Source organism: Ranitomeya variabilis, chromosome 2, assembly GCF_051348905.1.
Source record: "Ranitomeya variabilis isolate aRanVar5 chromosome 2, aRanVar5.hap1, whole genome shotgun sequence".
Taxonomy (NCBI): Eukaryota; Metazoa; Chordata; class Amphibia; order Anura; family Dendrobatidae; genus Ranitomeya; species Ranitomeya variabilis.
The window spans coordinates 197043030-197064817 of record NC_135233.1 but is presented as its reverse complement, the minus strand read 5'-3'; the positions used below and the strand labels follow the sequence as shown (position 1 = coordinate 197064817).

Here is a 21788-nt window from a genome sequence, read left to right as displayed (position 1 = left end):
GTATCTGGGGTCTCCCAGGACTGTATCCAACCACTTTCAAGCTCTTTAATACAAATACAACTTTAGTAATGTCAAAATGATCTCATCATATGTGGCTGCTGCATTCCCTGCCTCTGCTTTTATACAGGATATGATTATCTCTGTTCTTGAGGGCATGTGAGCTTTCTCTTGCTCATGCAGTCTTTCATGTGTAAAATTGTGGAGGCGATTTTAGGTGATGCTGCATTCTAAAAAGAAGCACCACATGTCCGTAAATGCAAGGCCACCGGATGCGTGTTTGCACGCATAGTGGAGACGGGATTTCAGAAAATGCTCTCCACTATTCTGTAACATCTGGACGCTGCGGGTTGAATGCTGTGGCTGGACACAGCGTTCAATCAGCTGCTAATCCGGATGTAATCCTGAACGTGGACATATACCCTAATAGTACATGTAAATAACATAGGGGGCCTAGATAACACTACTTTAATAAAAACAAGAGTAAAATCCATCCCACCACCACATGGTGTCCCTATCGGATGGTCCTATTCTATCTCTAGTATTAAAACCTCAGTTTGTGTCAGCCGCCCTTAGTATAGATGGGGCAGAGCAGGACTGGGGCCGACTGCGCACTCACCTGTCCATGGGAAGCTATAGAGGTGAACGCCTTACTGAAAAATGGAGTCACACCCCTGTATGTACAAAGTACAAGAAACTACAGCAAGACCAAAGAAATGAGCCAGAGCATCAGCTGGTATAGCTGCAATGTGTAGGAGCACACGCACTTTGCTGCAAAGAAAACAACAACAAAATAATGCACAAAAGGCAAACACATGGTTAAGCTAATCTGGCATCCCAGCAGAAAGGTGTAGAACATGATGAGGATAGTCCGCAATACTTAATATAAGAATTAGGGTAGGGTCACAGGAGCGTAGATTCTCTCTTCTGAGAGAATCTGGCCGATTATGCAACTTACCCTGTGTTCAGAGTGTGATCGTAGTGCCGTCCGATGCTCTCGGAAGAGAAGATGGAGAAAAAAATGTCTCCATCTCTCCATTCTGTCGGTCCGTGAAAATCGTATATACTCAATGACTTGCATGGCAGAGTGCGATGTGAATATTGGACTCTCGGCATGCAGCGATTTTTCCTTGGGCCGACATGGTATGATGAAAAAATAGGACAGGTGCACAGCCCCATAAAATTTCATTGGTCCGAGTGTGAAGCAATGTTTTGTTGGATCCTCGTCGGACCGAAAATACGGTGGTCTGCACGAGTCCTAAGGTAATGTAATTTTTGTGCTTGACTCAACACTACGCTTGTGTTCACTGCTCCATGTCAGTCACTCATCACTACCTGTTTTGCCATGAGGAGAAAAGATTGACTTGAACATGGCTTCCACTACATGACCAGTTGGGACCAAGAGTTTTGGATATGGGATGGACCCCGCTCTGGGGGGTCATTCAAGCAGAGCCAGTAAACTTTCAGGGCATCAATGACCCTATTATCCTCACTCCTGTGCTTAACCACTGTGCCCGCCCCTGGTTGACTTTACCATTACAGCGTCCATGAGGCTGGCCACCAAAGCCGAGCCTGCTCACCACCATGAGGTTTTACATCCTCTATTAGTTACAATGAGTCCACCTTAACTTGACTGCAACTTCCACTTGACTCCTAAACTGCAAAGCCGTGACGGTTTATACATTCCAAGTCACATTTGACACCTTTTTTTTCCTTTTTTTTATAAATCACTTTTGCAAACGTATAAAGTAGAAGTCCCTGCAAAAGCATTAAGGGGACTAAACCTGGCAAACTTCTGACTCACAAAGAGTCATCCTACAGCTCTCAGGAGAGGAGAACCCCCCTGTGGAGGAAACCTCTAGGAAACCATGGCTGAAGGATTGCCCTTCCCTTGGGCCTAGAAGGTTAATGCTAATGTTAACTCTTTATAGTCATGATAAAATTGGACCTGGTAAAAGATATGGCAAATTCAACAAATGCAATAAAGCATTCATCATTATACAAGCAATAATTAAAACGGTTTAGGACAGTGATTATGACAGGGCGGGAGGACGGGTGATGTTTCCTCCAGTTCATCCGGTGAGAGAAAGAGGAGACAAAGATACCCTCTCTATATAAGCCCACCCTCCTCACAGTAACACACCAGGCACAGACATACTAAGCTCCTTCCTCTTAAAGCAATGTCACTATTACACAGCTATTCACACAAAGCTGCAGGAGTTAAAGGTCCACCCCTCCCAATGTCATGTCCTCCTCTGCTTAGTGCTCTGGTGGTTTCTTTGTCCCTGATAGCTAGCACAAAAAGGAAGAGACAATAGTGCTTTACACCTCAACCAGTGTGTTGCAAAAAAATATTTATTCCATTTGTTACTATTATTCACAATCTTAAAACAGGAACATTCTGAGTTTAGCCCAACTCTGGGTTTCACCGATGTATCCCAGCCTGACCCTGGGTTTTGCAGGTGCATCCTGTAAAGATTAACATTTTACTGAGCTATATATGATTTGATATTATGAATGTCTATAAAGTCTTAGACTTTGAAGTCTTGCATCAAAAGGTATATGTTAGGACACATACCCCTGGCAGAAGGCTCAAATGTGGCCCTAAAGTCAGGGCTGTTTACCCCTTTTCGGATAAGATATTATAACCCTTGTGTTGACACCAGGGTCATATGGGAACTGCACAATGGGTGTTTTACGTAAATAGTTTCATCCATTTTGTCATCCGTATGCTTGACTTTTGAATCTGGGTGACAACCGTGTGACATCTATGTGTGATGCATTTTCATACATGTACAGAAAATAATGTACATGATCAAATACAGTTTTCTAAGTTTATAACAAAAATATATCTGTAAAAATCAGATGCCACTCGGATATTATGTGTAGAATGTGACTTTTTTTACGCACCCATAGACTTGAATGGGTGACACTCCTCTGTGACTTGGAAGAAAGAATTGAATTCCATGATTTTTTTCTCACAGAGAGGGAACGCAAGTAGTTCAAGGTTTGTGCAGGTGTCCGGTGCCGAGCCCCAAACACAGACTTCATACTATACATCCGTGTTACTGTTCAGATTTGTCAGCCCAATAAAGCTTGCTGAAAGGCTGTAGTGCAGCCAATCAACAAGCTTTAAGGCTGTGGACACTCCTGGCCCCATCACAGCCATGACAAGTTAAGGCATGACTGTGATTGGCTGGCGCACCATGTGACCCGTCTTAACAGTATAACAAAATAAATAATTTATACCTTCTCTGCCTACTAATATCAGCCCCCAGCTGTCTGCTTTACCGTAGCTGGTTATTAAAAATAGGGCGGACCCAAAAAAATGACTTGGGGTCCTCCCTATTAATAGGCTGGGAAAGTCCATTTATATTGGCACCTTCAAAGCCAAATAAGACCAGCTCACAGCTGTCTATTTTCCCTAGACTGGTTATTAAAAATAGGGGCACCCACATTGTTTTTTTTTCATTTATTTATTAACAAGTACAGTAAACTACACACACCAGGCACTGCTCCACTCCAATCTTGGACCTCTGTCTGCTTCAAGATTATTATTATTTTTTTTTTAGTATCAGTTACTTTAAGTAGTTTTCCTATCAACATTTGTTTACAAGGCAATTGTCCTGCCCATTTTGCTTCCTTTTGCTGCCCTCACTATTTTACAGCCATTTTACAGCACCAAAGTTTGGATCCCCATTAACTTATATGGGGTTTGGGGTCAAGTTCTGGTACCTGAACCGAACTTGGACTCAAGTTCGGATGAACACAAAAAATCCAAATTCAAACTTATATGGGTTCGCTCATCCCCAGTCACAGATGGTGGTACTGAGAAAGACAATTGCTCATTTGAGCAGCCTGGTTGAATAACATGGGTCAGTGTGCTGACCGTGTACTATCTGATCAAAAAGTGGACAGCACACATCCGATTTTTACGCTCATCTGCATGAGCCCTTATACTGACAATTCAGAAGGATATTTTAAGTGGTGTCTCCTTAAGCAAAATTACCATCTGGTCGCTTCATAGGCACTATTAGATATCACTCAATATTGATCTAACATGCCATAGGTTGTGATCCCTAGTAGAGATACGCAAATCAATTCAATGCCAAATGAATTTCAGTCAAATTTTATGAAATTTGTAGGTCCTGGAGAGCTCAAATAATATTTTGCAAACCAATTTGCACAATTTTTTAAAAAATGGCTTCCACCTTGTTACACGTTGCAGAAGATTGCAAAGGCTACAGAAGGCTGGCATGACTTCATACATATCTTCGCCATTATGCCTTGCAGCTATTACTGCTCATTATATAGTACAACCAATCAGAAAGGACTTTCATTGCTATATAAAAGCCTAGGCAGGGAATGCAGCAGCCATTTTAGACTGATGTAGGATAGTGAGAAGATATCAGCACTCACATCTTAGCTATAGAGGAAGAAGAGAAAGCCCTAGGCATTGGACAAATACCCCAGACAGGAATGTGCAATAGTGAGAAGATAGGTGTAGATGTCTGTGAATAATACAGAGATTCAATTGTTGTTGGGAGAGATATGGGAGAGGAGTCAGCAGCAGACTCAGTGTGTTTAATTGGTTTATATGGCATCTGTCCTGCTGCATGAATTAAAATTACATATTTTTTTCTTCATTCTTATTGCGCTAGAATGCAGCAGCAAAACGGCACAATATTTTTTACAGAACATAAAGATCTGAAATCAAGTTTTGAGATGATGTATTTGTACTGAGTTTTTGCTTTTCTTGTACAATCCTTTTTTTTTTTTGCACATCTGTTTTACTAGTCAAATTTTACATCCGTACATGCCGCACTAATACAGCACTGTGTTGCAGGTTCTGGCTTTTCGGACATGTACCCACATTGCATTGTTTGTCACATTATTTTTGGGAAGAGGGTTGAATTTTGTTAAGGAAATAGATAAAAATTCTAGATATTTTACATTATATGTGTTTTTGCAGAACTGTTTCACTAGTCCAATTTGACACCCATACACACCACACGAATACTGTAGCCTGCTGCTAAATTTTGTTTTCTGCACAATCCATTCCTATGGTGAGGTCACTCTGAAATTACTAATGTGATGTGTGCTAAAGAGTTTGAAAGGGGTTGGATGCAGCCTAAGGAGACCTCAGAGTGTTACACACATCTTTTCAGGGCAATTGGAGGCTTTGCAGTATTGCAGCAAATCGATTCACTACAGTTTGAATTTTTTGAAAAAAACAATGCCAAACCTGGGAAATTGAGTTTTAAAGTTTTCAATCATCTCAAGGCCCTAGGTGTTTTGTTTCGGGAATTTGTCTCTAAAAAGCAAATTACCTCTCCAGAGAGGAAGAGGATTTAACCCTAGCGCTAACTTTTGAAATTAGCAATCCTAAAAATCTATAATTGACCCATTAATGAACCTGGTAACAATCCAAACCACAATCTTTATTTGCAGACACGTGTTTTAGGGTGTTGCGCCTCCTCGGTGTAAAACAAGAAATATGATTTGGTTGTATGATTGGGGTCTAAGGAATAATGTTTCTGGAGATTGACATGCCAGCGTCAGGAGACGTATAGGCCATGCTCTTTAAGGCAACAATTTTTCAAATAGAAATCGGTCCACAAATCACCAAGAGAAGCTTCTTCTGACTATACATTTACCCTGTAAAGCCCTGATTATAATTTAACTTGTTCCTATTACCTCCTTACTTTGGATCCTAGAAGGAGGTCCTAATAGGTTGTGTATAAGGTCTGATATTTTAAGTGTCAGTGGAGCGCGGGGCGACCATAAATTATGTTGTTTTATTATTCTAATTATTTGAGTTTTTATTACACTGATAAATGAAAGCAGCTGATAGCATTGTAAATCACACGCAAGGCTCAGCTAGTCTGCGCCTATATCTTTATCTTGTTTAGTTATTTCTATGCTTATTGGCCTCCTCACTCTTGTCTATATTTTCTTTAGCTCTCCTTCTGGGAATATCTCAGTTGTGAAGAAAACAGTGGACAAGTTATTGAAAGGATATGACATCCGCCTACGGCCAGACTTTGGAGGTGAGTAAAAACTATTGCCTAAAATTCAACAAAAAATAGCAATTTAGCCCTAATGAATGCAATGTGTAAATGATGAAGACAGAGATAGTCTCAGTGCCCATTACCCAGATGGACTTTTTTGTTTTCTTTTGACGGATTTTAAAGATTAAGAATATACAAGAACATCACACGCTGTTACATACTGTAGTTATAAAGGTTGAAAAAAGAAATGTTCTACATTATCTATCACTAGATTATACAACCCAATGCCATTTGCTGTGGTAATAGCATCCGGCCCTTTTTTAAACCTTGTTATAGTGTCGGCCATTGCTACCTCTTGTGGTCGGCATTCCACAGTCTGACTTCTCTAACTGTAAAGAACCCTTTCCTGTTTAGCTGCCGGAATCGCCTTTCTTCCACCCATAATGACTGCCCCCTGGTCCTCAGTATGGTCCTTGCAAGGAATACGTCCTGTGCCGTCCTCTGTACTGACCACACATATACAGCTCTGGCAAAAAATAAGAGACCACTTCAAAATGTTCAGTTTGTCTGATTTTTCTCTTTATAGGTATATTTTTGAGTAAAATGTAAATTGTTCTTTTATTCTATAAACTTCTGACAACATGTCTCCAACGTTATAAGCAATAAATTTTGTATTTTTTTTTTCTGACAAAGAAAAATGTTAAAAATAAAAAAAAGCCCCAGTGCTTTCAGACCTCAAATAATGCAAAGAAAACAAGTTCATAATCATTTAGAAACAACAATACTAATGTGTTACCTCAGGAAGAGTTCAGAAATCAATATTTTGTGGAATAACCGTGATTGTTAATCACAGCTTTCATGCATCTTGGCATGCTTTCCACCAGTTTTTCACACTGCTCCTGGCGCAAAAATGTAAGCAGCTCTTCTTTTCAATGGGGTTCAGGTCTGGAGATTGGGCTGCCCATGACAGGGTTTTGATGTGGTGGTCTCTTAATTTTTGCCAGAGCTGTATACTGTATATACATGTAAATGAGATCTCATCCCAGGTGTTTTTCTAAGCTAAACATGCCCAACTTTTACAACTTCTCATCATATAGAGGCCCCCATCCCATGTAATATAAGAGAGGCCTCTATCCTGTGTAATATAGGAGAGGCCTCCATCCCATGTAATATAGAAGAGGCCTCCATCCCATGTAATATAGAAGAGGCCCCAATCCCATTTAATATAGGATAGGCCTCCATCCCTTGCAATATATGAGAGGCCTCCATCCTGTGTAATATAGGAGAGGTCTCCACCCCATGTAATATATGAGAGGCCATTCATCCCGTGAAATATAGGAGACGCCTCCATCCTGTGTAATATAGGAGACTCCTCCATCCCGTGTAATATATGAGAGGCCTCCATCACATGTAATATATGAGGCCTCCACCCCTGCAATATGTAGTTACATAAAAATAAATACAAGACCACCAATTGTGCAGTAAAACATGCTAATATCAGGGTATAATATAAGGCAGTACACGTCTTAATGATATAGCAGGGGTTGGAGTAGCACCACTCATAGAATATAATATAGCCCCCTTCATAGAATATAATTTAGCCCCCCATAGAATATAATGCAGCCCCCTCTTAGGGTATAATGCAGCCCCCTCTTAGGGTATAATGCAGCCCCCATAGAATATAATGCAGCCCCCATAGAATACAATGCAACCCCCATAGAATATATTGTAGTCCATTCATAGAATATAATGTAGCCCCCTCATAGGGTATAAAGCAGCTCACCATAGAATATAATGTAGCCCCCCTCATAGAATATAATGTAGCCCCCTAATAGGGTATAATGCAGCCCCATCATAGGGTAAAATGCAGTCCTCCATAGAATATAATGCAGTCCCCCATAGAATATAATGCAGCCCCCTGTAGAGTATAATGTAGCCCCCCATAGAATATAATGCAGCCACCTTACAGGGTATAATACAGCCCCCTTAGAATATAATGTACCCCCCTCATACAATATAATGTAGCCCCCCTCATAGGGTATAATTAAGACCTCCATAAAATATAATGTCGCCCTCTCATTTGGTATAATGCAGCCCCTTCATATAGTATAGTGTAGCACCCCTCATAGAATATAATGTAGCCCCCTTCATAGAATATAATGTAGCCCCCCCTCATAGAATATAATGTAGCCCACCTCATAGAATATAATGTAGCCCCTTCATAGAATATAATGTAGCCCCCTCATAGAATATAATGCATCCCCCTTACAGGGCAAAATACAGCCCCCCATAGAATATAATGTACCCCCTCATACAATATAATGTAGCCCTCCTCATAGGGTATAATTAAGACCCCCATAGAATATAACGACGCCCTCTCATATGGTATAATGTAGCCCCCTTCATATAGTATAATGCAGCCCCCCTCATAGGGTATAATGCAGCTCCCCATAGAATATAATGTAGCCATTCTCATAGAATATAATGTAGCCCACCTAATAGAATATAATGTAGCCATTCTCATAGAATATAATGTAGCCTCCTTCATAGAATATAATGTAGCCCCCTCATAGGGTATAATGCAGCCCCCATAGAATATAATGTAGCCCCCTCATACAATATAATGTAGCCCCCCTCATAGGGTATAATTAAGACCCCCATAGAATATAATGTAGCCCCCTCATAGGGTATAATTAAGGCCACCATAGACTATAATGTAGCCCCCACATAGGGTATAATTAAGGCCACCATAGACTATAATGTAGACCCCTCATAGGGTATAATGCAGCCTCCTCCTATAGTCTAATGCAGCCTCTTCATATAGTACAATGCAGTCCTCCCATAGAATATAATGTAGTCCCCTCCATAGAATATAATCCAGTCCCACAGTCTTATGGCCATCAGTACTCACTCACTTATATATACATAAAAAAGCTACACAATACTCACCTCTCCTCCTCGCTCCACCATGGATCCCGGCTCTACTTCCATCTCAGCAGCTGCGCTGCCGTCTGACCGGTGATGAAGTGACGTCATCATGTACCCACTGTGTTAGAGGCAGAGGGGAATGATGGGGGAGGGAGCATCATCTGACACCTTCTCCTCCATTATTGCTTTCAACTGTATCGGCATCTATGATGTGGAGTGGCGCTGGTGCCGGGCAGGCTCCCCTGACTCACCGACCCCATAGCGGGCGGCTGCTGCAGAATCCGGCGCCTGCGGCTAACACTGCCCGCTATTAAAGTGAAATGAATATACACTGCTCTCCACGCCCATGGATACAAACAGCATGAGCACATAGAAAAAGACAGGTCTTTTAAAAAAAAGGCGCGTGAAAGAAAGAAAAAAAAAATGGGGTCAGGAAGAACATATGAGCACAGAGTGACATTTCACCCCAGGTTAGCCGTTAGAAATCCCATTTTACGAAATGAACATTGTAAAAAAAATAAAAACATTATTTATCTAAAATAGTATGAAATGTATTAAAATGTTATTGATTTGTGCATATGAATTAGATTACCATGGTGTTGAATTAATTCGACCCGGGGATGTCCTCTCTCACGCACAGATCCAGCTATAACGCATCGCTGCAGCTTCTCCCCGTCTCCAGCAGCTTGTGACATGTCACAAATAGGTGTTCCATCCCCCGCGTTTAACATATCTTTGGGTTACACTCTCGCAGGTTCGGGTTTTCAACAACTGTCCATCACCACAATTGTAAATGAGCTGTAACGGCAGATTCATAAGAATATATTGTATATTATTGCATTATATAATTGTATATTATTGCATTATATAGTTGGCCTCCATATTCCTTTATGGGATCAAATCCACCGAAAATTTGTACTTACACCTTTTATACATAAAAAATAACTGTGCACCAATCAGCCTGTATAGTGTACACTGCAATGTATAAAGCTAAATAAATAACAAAATAAGCAATACACTATATATTTCATAGTACCATTTACTGCATGAGTGTTGTCATATTCACCAACACCAGGTCACAATACCAGTGTACTGATTTATGCTCCTGATGAAGGACTACAAGGCTGAAATGCGTTGTGTTTTTTAAAAAGTTTTCATTGTCTTTTATAAAATAAATGTATTTGCTACACATAGCCAATAGTGATGAGCGAGTGTACTCGTTGCTCGGGTTTTCCTGAGCACGCTCGGGTGGTCTCCAAATATTTGTGACTGCTCGGAGATTTAGTTTTCATCGCGTGGCAGCTGAATGATTTACAGCTAGTAGCCTGCCTAAGTACATGTGGGGGTTGCCTGGTTGCTAGGGAACCCCCACATGTAATCAAGCTGGCTAATAGCTGTAAATCATTCAGCTGCCAGGATGAAAACTAAATCTCCGAGCAGTCATAAATACTCGGAGACCACCCGAGCGTGCTCGGGAAAACAGGAGCAACGAGTATACTCGCTCATCACTAGTGGCCAATATAATATCATCTGATACAACATCAGAGATACTTGGTTCCAAATTGGATTAAGGATCCTCTGAAGGAAGCGCCCTGAAACATCTTTATTCACATAAATAGATAAATAATAGATAGATAATAGATCGATAGATAGATAGATAGATAGATAAATGATAGAATATAGATAGATAATAGATAGATAGATAGATAGATAGATAGATAGATAGATAGATAGATAGATAGATGATAGATAGATAGATAGATAAATGATAGAATATAGATAGATAACAGATAGATGATAGATAGATAAATAGATAGATAGATAATAGATTGATATATAGATAATAGATAGATAGATATAGATAGATAAATGATAGATAGATAATACATAGATGATAGATAATAGATAGATAATAATAGATAGATATATATATAGATAATAGATAGAAAATAGATAGATAAATAAACAACAGATAGATAATAGATAGATAGATAATAGATAGATAGATAGATAGATAGATAGATAGATAGATAGATAGATAGATAGATAGATAGATAGATAATAGACAATAGATGCTTGTGCATGTTGATCTCCTGGAAGTCTTCAGGAAAATGGTGGAGGCGGCAGCTCATGCAAGAGAAAATCGCGGAGGTGCGGAGATGATGGAGAACTTAATTTCTCCATTGTCTTTGTGAGCGTACATCAGACTGCACTCGGGTGATATTCCAGTGCACTCTGATGTATCACACGCACGCATAGAATTGTAACAATCTCAGATTTGCACTGCCTCAGAGTATAACTTTGGACGGAGTACTATCCAATAAAACATCACATAGCACTCTGCCATGGTATACGCTCATGTGAGCGAGCCCTTATACTGATTACAGTGATACATTTGGTGAACAAATCTGCTCTGTTGTTTTTCTTTAATCACCATTTGACGTTTTCTGGTGATTAGATTTTAGTGCACTGAGTCTTCTCCTCCCTGTGTGCGATTCAAAGACCCCTCCACTTCCTCTGATCTGTGATTCCTGGCCCCTCTGCCTGCCTCCAATCTGTGATTCCCGACCCGTCTGACTACCTCCGGTCTGTGATTTTGCCACTCCACCACTTCCTCTGTTGTATGATTCCCCAGCCCCTTCACCTTCCTCCGGTCTGTGATTCTCCAGACTCTCTGCCTGCCTATTGTCTGTGATTCCCCAGCCCCACTGCTTCCTCCGTTCTGTAATTTCCCCGGCCCCCCCCCACTTCTTCTGGCCTGTGATTCTTAGGCTCCTCCTCTTCCTCTGGTCTGTGATTCCCTGCCCCCCTGACTGCCTCTGGTCTTTGATTACCCCACCCCTTCACTTCCTCTGGTCTGTGATTCTTAGGCTCCTCCTCTTCCTCCGGTCTGTGATTCCCAGCCATTTGACTGCCTCTGGTCTGTGATTGCCCCGCCCCTTAATTTCCTCTGGTCTGTGATTCTTCGGCTCCTCCTCTTCCTCCGGTCTGTGATTCCCAGCCCCCCTGACTGCCTCTGGTCTGTGATTACCCCGCCACTTCACTTCCACTGGTCTGTGATTCTTAGGCTCCTCCTCTTCCTCTGGTCTGTGATTCCCAGCCCCCCTGACTGCCTCTGGTCTGTGATTACCCCGCCCCTTCACTTCCTCTGATCTGTGATTCTTAGGCTCCTCCTCTGCCGCCAGTCTGTGATTCCCGGCCATTTGACTGCCTCTGGTCTGTGATTACCGCACCCCTTCACTTCCTCTTGTCTGTGATTCTAGGCTCCTCCTCTTCCTCTGGTCTGTGATTCCCGGCCATTGACTGCCTCTGGTCTGTGATTACCCTGCCCCTTCACTTCCTCTGGTCTGTGATTCTTAGGCTCCTCCTCTTCCTCCGGTCTGTGATTCCCAGCCCCCCTGACTGCCTCTGGTCTGTGATTACCCCACCACTTCACTTCCACTGGTCTGTGATTCTTAGGCTCCTCCTCTTCCTCTGGTCTGTGATTCCCAGCCCCCCTGACTGCCTCTGGTCTGTGATTACCCCGCCCCTTCACTTCCTCTGGTCTGTGATTCTTAGGCTCCTCCTCTGCCTCCGGTCTGTGATTCCCGGCCATTGACTGCCTCTGGTCTTTGATTACCCCGCCCCTTCACTTCCTCTGGTCTGTGATTCTTAGGCTCCTCCTCTTCCTCCTCTCTGTGATTCCCAGCCATTTGACTGTCTCTGGTCTGTGATTGCCCTGCCCCTTCACTTCCTCTGGTCTGTGATTCTTAGGCTCCTCCTCTTTCTCCGGTCTGTGATTCCCGGCCATTTGACAGCCTCTGGTCTGTGATTGCCCCGCCCCTTCACTTCCTCTGGTCTGTGATTCTTAGGCTCCTCCTCTTCCTCTGGTCTGTGATTCCCAGCCCCCCTGACTGCCTCTGGTCTGTGATTACCCCACCACTTCACTTCCACTGGTCTGTGATTCTTAGGCTCCTCCTCTTCCTCTGGTCTGTGATTCACGGCCATTTGACTGCCTCTGGTCTGTGATTGCCCCGCCCCTTCACTTCCTCTGGTCTGTAATTCTTAGGCTCCTCTTCTTCCTTCGCTCTGTGATTCCCAGCCTCCTTGACTGCCTCTGGTCTGTGATTACCCCGCCCCTTCACTTCCTCTGGTCTTTAATTCACCAGCCTCTCTGCCTGTCTGTGGTCTGTAATTCCCCGGTTCCACTGCCTGCCTCCGTTCTTTGATTCTCCAGTCCCAATGGAGAAATCAGCAAAAAGCGCAGTCTGTTTGACCCACTTAAATGTCTTCTCTAAACAATTGTTCAAACTAGTCAGGAGAGACAAATTAAGCTAAAACATAACTTTTAATGTGGGTTGTTTTAAAAACAATGGATAAATCCAGACAAACAATCCAAAAGTGATTCCCCGACCCACCGCTTCCTCCGGTGTGTGATTCCTGAGCCCCACTGCTTCCAGTCTGTGAATGACCTGCCTCCATTGTAAAATCTCAACATTGACCTGTCTTTGACAAACACACTTATCTACACATCCTTCCCACACAAGGTTTTCAGTGCGAGCTATGCCTTGTTTTCTTTCACTCCACATTCAGTTGAGGGCTGATTTGGCACATGGAGAGTTGGACATCAGTGATAGGGACCATCCACATTTAGGCACACCATGACGAAGTTAGAGTCTCTTGCGCTCTTGATCAAAAAATGCTAAGTAACTTACGCTTTTGCTATTTACAGCAGTAGTGGAGTCCATGTATTCATTAGTCACAGTGTTCTGATGCATCATATATGTACCATATTTTGCAGACTATAAGATGCGCCGGACGATAAAACACACCCTAAATTATGTGGACCAAAATGGGGAAAACTTTTTTTTTTTAATAAAATGGAGGTGGATCTTGTAGTTCGATTTTATGGTAGCTTACGGGGAAGTGGCATTGGTGGAGCGGGGTCACAGGAGGCAAGGTCACTGCTACAGGAAGCTGGCGGCAGGAGTGGGGTGATGCTGCGGGTCCTGGGCTGGGAGGAGGGGGTGTCCTGGGAGTGCAAGGCTGTGGGCCCTGGGCTTTCAGAAAATGTCGGTGGTGACCGACACTTTCATTGAATGGCCGCCGGAGACAGTGCATGCACAAATTGAGATCTTGTCTTCGAGGGAAATCAATGAAAATGTGGGGACTCCGCTCACCGACGACATTTTCTGAAAGCCCAGGGCCCGCAGCCTTGCGCCGCTAGGACAACCCATGCTCCCAGCCCGGGGCCTGCTGCATGGCCCCACAACTGGCATCACCACTGGCTTCCTGCAGCAGCCTCCTGTGACCTCACTCTAACTCATCCGCCATCCCCGGTTAGTAACATTTGGATTATAAGACGCCCCCCTTTTCTTCCCAACTTTTTTTGGGAAAAAAAAAGTGCGTCTTATAACCCGAAAAATACAGTATATGTTAATATGTATCAGCTGTCTGATTCCCTTTTAAGCATTTCTATAGGGGACTTAGCTCCTAGGGAGCGACGCCTTAGGCTACATTCCCACAATTAACTTTTTAATGTTACAGATTTTTTGCACCCATTAAGAAAGATTAAGCAAGATAGGTTACTTGCAATTTTTTCAAAAAATATGCAGTATCAAAAGCTCACCAAATGTGGGAAGGTAGCCTTAGACAGGACACATGGGGTTTTTGCATTTTGTCGATGACAGACTCCCTTTAAGGACTTAAAATATTGTTGGCCTAGAGATTAAAATAAATGATTACTGGGGTCATTGAAGCTTATGTCCTAGTATTGAAAAATGGACTTCTGAATGAGGCCTTACTATTTCCTCCCCTTCTCCCCATCTCCTAAGAGCCGTACGTTCTTTGTTTTTATGTCACCATATAAGAGCTTTTTTTTTCCGCAGGATGAGTTGTAATTTTAAATGACACTGCTCACACGGCGCTGTGGGAGGTGCGTTCCCGCAAACCGCAATACATGTACAGCGTGTCGATTCACATTGCTTTAACCCCTTCCCGACCTTTGACGCATACGCTGCGTCATGAAAGTCGGTGCCAATCCGACCTGTGATGCAGCGTATGCGTCATGGAATGATCGCGTCCCTGCAGATCGGGTGAAAGGGTTAACTCCAATTTCACCCGATCCTCAGGGACAGGGGGAGTGGTGCTTCAGCCCAGGGGGGGTGGCTTCACCCCCTCGTGGCTACGATCGCTCTGATTGGCTGTTGAAAGTGAAACTGCCAATCAGAGCGATTTGTAATATTTCACCCCAAAAAACGGTGAAATATTACAATCCAGCCATGGCCGATGCTGCAATATCATCGGCCATGGCTGGAAAACCTGATCTGCCCCCCCCACCGTCACCGATCGCCCCCACCGCCACCGATCGCCCCCCCAGTCCTCCATTATGTGGTCCGGTCCCCTCCGTCTGCCTGCCCGCTCCCCCGTCCTCCTGTCCGCTCCCTCCTTGCTCGGATCCACCCCCCCTGTGCTCCGATCACCCCCCCTGTGCTCCGATCCACCCCCCCCCACCCCTTCATACTTACCGATCTTCCCGGTGTCCGTACGTCTCCTCGCTGGGCGCCGCCATCTTCCAAGATGGCGGGCGTATGCGCAGTGCGCCCGCCGAATCTGCCAGCCAGCAGATTCGTTCCATGTACATTTTGATCACTGTGATAAAACCTCACAGTGATCAAAATAAAAAAAATAGTAAATGACCCCCCCCCCTTTATCACCCCCATAGGTAGGGACAATAATAAAAAAAAGAAAATATATATTTTTTCTTTTTCCACTAGGGTTAGGGTTAGAACTAGGGTTAGAACTAGGGTTAGGGTTAGGGTTAGGGGTAGGGTTAGGGTTAGGGGTAGGGTTAGGGTTAGGGCATGTGCACACAGTGCAGATTTGGCCGCGGATCCGCAGCGGATTGGCCGCGGATCCGCAGCGGATTGGCCGCGGATCCGCAGCGGATTGGCATGTTTTGGCGGTTTTCCATCAGGTTTACAGTACCATGTACACCTATGGAAAACCAAATCCGCTGTGCCCATGGTGTGGAAAATTCCATGCGGAAACGCTGCATTGTATTTTCCGCAGCATGTCAATTCTTTGTGCGGTTTCCGCAGCGTTTTACACCGGTTCCTCAATAGGAATCCGCAGGTGAAATTCGCACAAAAAACACTGGAAATCCGCTGTAAATCTGCAGGTAAAATTTTTTTTTCAAAAATCGTGCGGAAAAATCTCACACGAATCCGCAACGTGGGCACATAGCCTTAGGGTTAGGGTTGGAATTAGAGTTAGGGTTGGAATTAGGGTTAAGATTAGGCTTGTGGTTAGGGTTACGGATAGGGTTAGGAGTGTGTTGGGGTTACAGTTGTGGTTAGGGTTGGGATTAGGGTTAGGGTTGGGATTAGGGTTAGGGTTGGGATTAGGGTTACGGGTGTGTTGGGGTTAGGGTTGTGATTAGGGTTAGGGCTACAGTTGGGATTAGGGTTAGGGGTGTGTTGGGGTTAGTGTTGAAGTTAGAATTGAGGGGTTTCCACTGTTTGGGCACATCAGGGGTCTCCAAACGCAACATGGCACCACCATTGATTCCAGCCAATCTTGCTTTCAAAAAGTCAAATGGTGCTCCCTCCCTTCCAAGCCCCGACGTGCGCCCAAACAGTGGTTTACCCCCACATATGGGGTACCAGCGTACTCAGGACAAACTGGGCAACAACTGTTGGGGTCCAATTTCTCCTATTACGCTTGCAAAAATAAAAAATTACTTGCTAAAACATAATTTTTGAGGAAAGAACAATTATTTTTTATTTTCACGGCTCTGCGTTGTAAACTTCTGTGAAGCACTTGGGGATTGAACGTGCTCACCACACATCTAGATAAGTTATTTGGGGGGTCTAGTTTCCAAAATGGGGTCACTTATGGGGTGTTTCTACTGTTTAGGCACATCAGGGGCTCTGCAAATGCAACGTGACACCCGCAGACCATTCCATCAAAGTCTGCATTTCAAATGTCACTACTTCCCTTCCGAGCCCCGACGTGCGCCCAAACAGTGGTTTATCCCCACATATGGGGTACCAGCGTACTCACAACAAACTGGGCAACAAACATTGGGGTCCAATTTCTCCTGCTACCCTTGTGAAAATAAAAAATTGCTTGCTAAAACATCTTTTTTGAGGACAGAAAAATTATTTTTTATTTTCACGGCTCTGCATTGTAAACTTCTGTGAAGCACTTGGGGGTTGAACGTGCTCACCACACATCTAGATAAGTTCCTTGGGGGGTCTAGTTTCCAAAATGGGGTCACTTGGGGGGCGTTTCTACTGTTTAGGCACATCAGGGGCTCTGCAAATGTAACATGATGCCCGCAGACCATTCCATCAAAGTCTGCATTCCAAATCATCACTACTTCCCTTCCGAGCCCCGGCATGTGCCCAAACAGTGGTTTACCCCCACATATGGGGTATCAGCATACTCAGGAGAAACTGGACAACAACTTTTGTGGTCAAATTTCTCCTGTTACCCTTGGGAAAATTAAAAAATTCTGGGCTAAAAAAATATTTTTGAGGAAAGAAAACACATTTATTATTTTCACGGCTCTACGTTATAAACTTCTGTGAAGCACTTGGGAGTTCAAAGTGCTCACCACACATCTAGTTAAGTTCCCTTTGGGGTCTAGTTTCCAAAGTGGGGTCACTTGTGGGGAGTTCCTACTGTTTAGGCACATCAGGGGCTCTGCAAAAGCAACGTGACGCCCGCAGAGCATTCCATCAAAGTCTGCATTTCAAAACGTCACTACTTCCCTTCCAAACCCCGACGTGTGCCAAAACAGTGGTTTACCCCCACATATGGGGTATCAGCGTACTCAGGAGAAACTGGACAACATCTTTTGGGGTCCAATTTCTCCTGTTACCATTGGGAAAATAAAAAATTGTGGGCTAAAAAATCATTTTTGAGAAAGAAAAATTATTTTTTATTTTCATGGCTCTGCGTTATAAACTTCTGTGAAGCACTTGGGGGTTCAAAGTGCTCACTATGAATCTAGATTAGTTCCTTGGGAGGTCTAGTTTCCAAAATGGGGTCACTTGTGCGGGAGCTCCAATGTTTAGGCACACAGGGGCTCTCCAAACGCGACATGGTGTCCGCTAATGATTGAAGCTAATTTTCCATTCAAAAAGCCAAATGGCGTGCCTTCCCTTCCGAGCCCTGCCGTGCGCCCAAACAGTGGTTTACCCCCACATATGGGGTATCATCGTACTCAGGACAAACTGGACAACAACATTTGGGGTCCAATTTCTCCTATTACCCTTGGGAAAATAAAAAAATTGTTGCGAAAAGATCATTTTTGAGGAAAGAAAAATATTTTTTTATTTTCATGGCTCTGCGTTATAAACTTCTGTGAAGCACCTGGGGGTTTTAAGTGCTCACTATGCATCTAGATAAGTTCCTTGGGGGGTCTAGTTTCCAAAATGGGGTCACTTGTAGGGGAGCTCCAATGTTTAGGCACACAGGGGCTCTCCAAACGCGACATGGTGTCCGCTAACGATTGGAGCTAATTTTCCATTCAAAAAGTCAAATGGCGCTCCTTCCCTTCCGAGCCTTACCATGTGCCCAAACAGTGGTTTACCCCCACATGTGAGGTATCGGTGTACTCAGGAGAAATTGTCCAACAAATTTTAGGATCCATTTTATCCTGTTGGCCATGTGAAAATGAAAAAATTGAGGCTAAAATAATTTTTTTGCGAAAAAAAAGTACTTTTTCATTTTTACGGATTAATTTGTGAAGCACCTGGGGCTTTAAAGTGCTCACTATGCTTCTAGATAAGTTCCTTGGGGGGTCTAGTTTCCAAAATGGGGTCACTTGTGGGGGTGCTCCAATGTTTAGGCACACGGGGGCTCTCCAAACGCGACATGGTGTCCGCTAAAGATTGGAGCCAATTTTTCATTCAAAAAGTCAAATGGCGCTCCTTCCCTTCCGAGCCCTGCCGTGTGCCCAAACAGTGGTTTACCCCCACATATGAGGTATCAGCGTACTCAGGACAAATTGGACAACAACGTTCGTGGTCCAGTTTCTCCTTTTACCCTTGGGAAAATAAAAAAATTGTTGCGAAAAGATCATTTTTGTGACTAAAAAGTTAAATGTTAATTTATTCCTTCCATTTTGCTTCTGCTGCTGTGAAACACCTGAAGGGTTAATAAACTTCTTGAATGTGGTTTTGAGCACCTTGAGGGGTGCAGTTTTTAGAATGGTGTCAGTTTTGGGTATTTTCAGCCATATAGAACCCTCAAACTGACTTCAAATGTGAGGTGGTCCCTAAAAAAAATGGTTTTGTAAATTTTGTTGTAAAAATGAAAAATCACTGGTCAAATTTTAACCCTTATAACTTCGTAGCAAAAAAAAAATTTGTTTCCATAATTATGGTGATGTAAAGTAGACATGTGGGAAATGTTATTTATTAACTATTTTGTGTCACATAACTCTCTGGTTTAACAGAATAAAAATTCAAAATGTGAAAATTGCAAAATTTTCAAAATTTTCGCTAAATTTCCATTTTTTTCACAAATAAACTCAGAAATTATCAACCTAAATTTACCACTAACATGAAGCCCAATATGTCACGAAAAAACAATCTCAGAATCGCTAGGATCCGTTGAAGCGTTCCTGAGTTATTACCTCATAAAGGGACACTGGTCAGAATTGCAAAAAACGGCAAGGTCATTAAGGCCAAAATAGGCTGGGTCATGAAGGGGTTAACAAGCCCCATGGTCCCACACAATGGTCAATCAAAGTATTGTCAAACATCGATTGTTCAATTACCCTGCATTCCTGTCTTGCAAAGATAGCATACAATAAGCTGTAGGAGCTGATATAAGAGACAAACAGAAGCCATTCAAAAATATAAAGAATCAACTTTTAAGACTCATATGACAACACACTCAAAATAGATGTCTGGATAATTAAAATTAAATGCGGTGTTGCTACATGTACTTTGAAAGAATGCTGACAAACACTAAGGAAGAAGGGAGGGGTTACTGACATCAGACCTGGACTACAGGGGGAGAGACAGGACAAACATCTACAAGGCAAACCTGATTGCATAGCAGTTTAAGGCCCCTTCCACACATCAGGTTTTAGCTGTCAGGCACAATCTGGCTAATTTTGAAAAATACGGATCCGTTGCAAATTGTGAAAAACTGATGTTACGGATCCGTTTTTCTGCTGGATCCAACTTTTATTTATTTATTTTTTTAACCTGGGGATAGAGTTTGGACTTCCTGTTCCGAGAGAGAGAGAGATTTTTTTTTTTCAGAATGGAAAATGCATGATTTCGTGAAAAAAGGGAATCTGTCGCCGGATTCCATCATTTCACCTCACGTTTCATCCATTTTTTCTGGATCCGTCGCTGTGCGTCTTTTCACCAGACAGAAAAAATGTTCATCTGTACGTTTTCTTCAGCCGCCGGAAAATAGGTATTAAGCTTACCGTTAATGATGTTTCCAGGAGTCCATCCTGACAGCACCCTGGAGGACGTCCTCCTCCCCTTGCTGGGACAGGAAACACACGAATTTAAAAGGTCATGTCCCACCCCAATCCTCAGTGTTGTAACAAGAACCGCTACAAGGATATGCAGAGAAAACTGTTTAATGGTAATGAACATATTACATTGTATCCAAAACATATTACATCATACCTTAGGAACCTGTTTCATACATGATATAGATATTGCAGGGAGGGAACTACCCGTGCTGTCAGGATGGACTCCTGGAAACATCATTAACGGTAAGCTTAATACCTATTTTCCAGGACGTCCTCCTGACAGCACCCTGGAGAGTACCAAAGCACCTCCTCAGGGTGGGATTACCGCTTGGAGAACTTTTCTCCCAAATACAGTATGTTGACCAGATAAAATATCAAGTTTATAGTGTTTACAAAAGGTGTTGGCACTAGCCCATGTCGCGGCCTTACAGATCTGTTCTAGAGAGGCACCTGCCCTCTCTGCCCAAGAAGTAGCTATCCCTCGAGTAGAATGTGCATGGAGACCCTCTGGAGGAGAGACCCCCTCTGACTGGTAGGCCTCCGAGATCACAGACGTGATCCACCGCGCGATAGAGGCCTTAGAGGCCTTCTTACCCCTATTCTTTCCCCCATACAGAATGAATAAGTTTGGGTCAATGCGCTATGAACTGATGGCTGCCAGATAGTCAAGGACTGCCTGCCTGACATCCAGCGAATGTAGAGCCTTTTCTTTAGCATTAGCAGGGTTATTGCAGAAGGATGGCAACACGATCTCCTGATTTCTATTTTTAATTGTTCCTACTTTTGGAATAAAAGAGGGGTCCAGTTTAAGAATTATACAATCCTCTCTAACCTGGAGGTACGGGTCCCTAGTGCACAGGGCCTGAATTTCCCCCACCCTTTTAGCCGTGGTAATTGCTACTAGAAATGCCGTTTTACGCGTGAGGACCGAAATGGGCATATTATCAGTAGAAGCATAGAGGTCTTTACAGAGGAAACTGAGGACCAGATCAAGGTCCCAAGAAGGCGATAAATGTCTAATAGTGGGGCGCAACCTTTGTGTGGCTCTGATAAATCTAACTATCCACGGGTGAGACGCTAGGGGATAGTCAAGAAAGGAGCTAAGTGCCGAGATTTGCACTTTCAAGGTGCTAGGTTTGAGACCTTTGTCAAACCCAGCCTGAAGGAAGTCTAGGATTCTGGGTAAGTCGGGAGTGCCTGCCGCAACCTCAGACCTGCCACCTTCCAGACAAAATCGCCTCCAGATCTTCAGGTAAATTGCTGATGTAACAGGCTTCCTACTGGACTTGATAGTAGTTATTACTCGGCTCGACAGACCCCTTGCCTTCAAGATGAGCCCTTCAGGATCCATGCCGAGAGAT

At 43.3% G+C, this 21788-nt stretch overlaps 1 protein-coding gene across 1 annotated transcript in view; it reads left to right on the top strand.

The window, feature by feature from the left end:
• The window catches only part of LOC143804877 (gamma-aminobutyric acid receptor subunit beta-4-like), a 344582-nt gene that overhangs the window by 81784 nt on the left and 241010 nt on the right, over positions 1 to 21788 (top strand). Inside the window, exon 2 of the mRNA XM_077283412.1 lies at positions 5959 to 6047. Coding sequence (XP_077139527.1) covers positions 5959 to 6047 — 89 coding nt within the window. The remainder of the gene's footprint in view (positions 1 to 5958; positions 6048 to 21788) is intronic.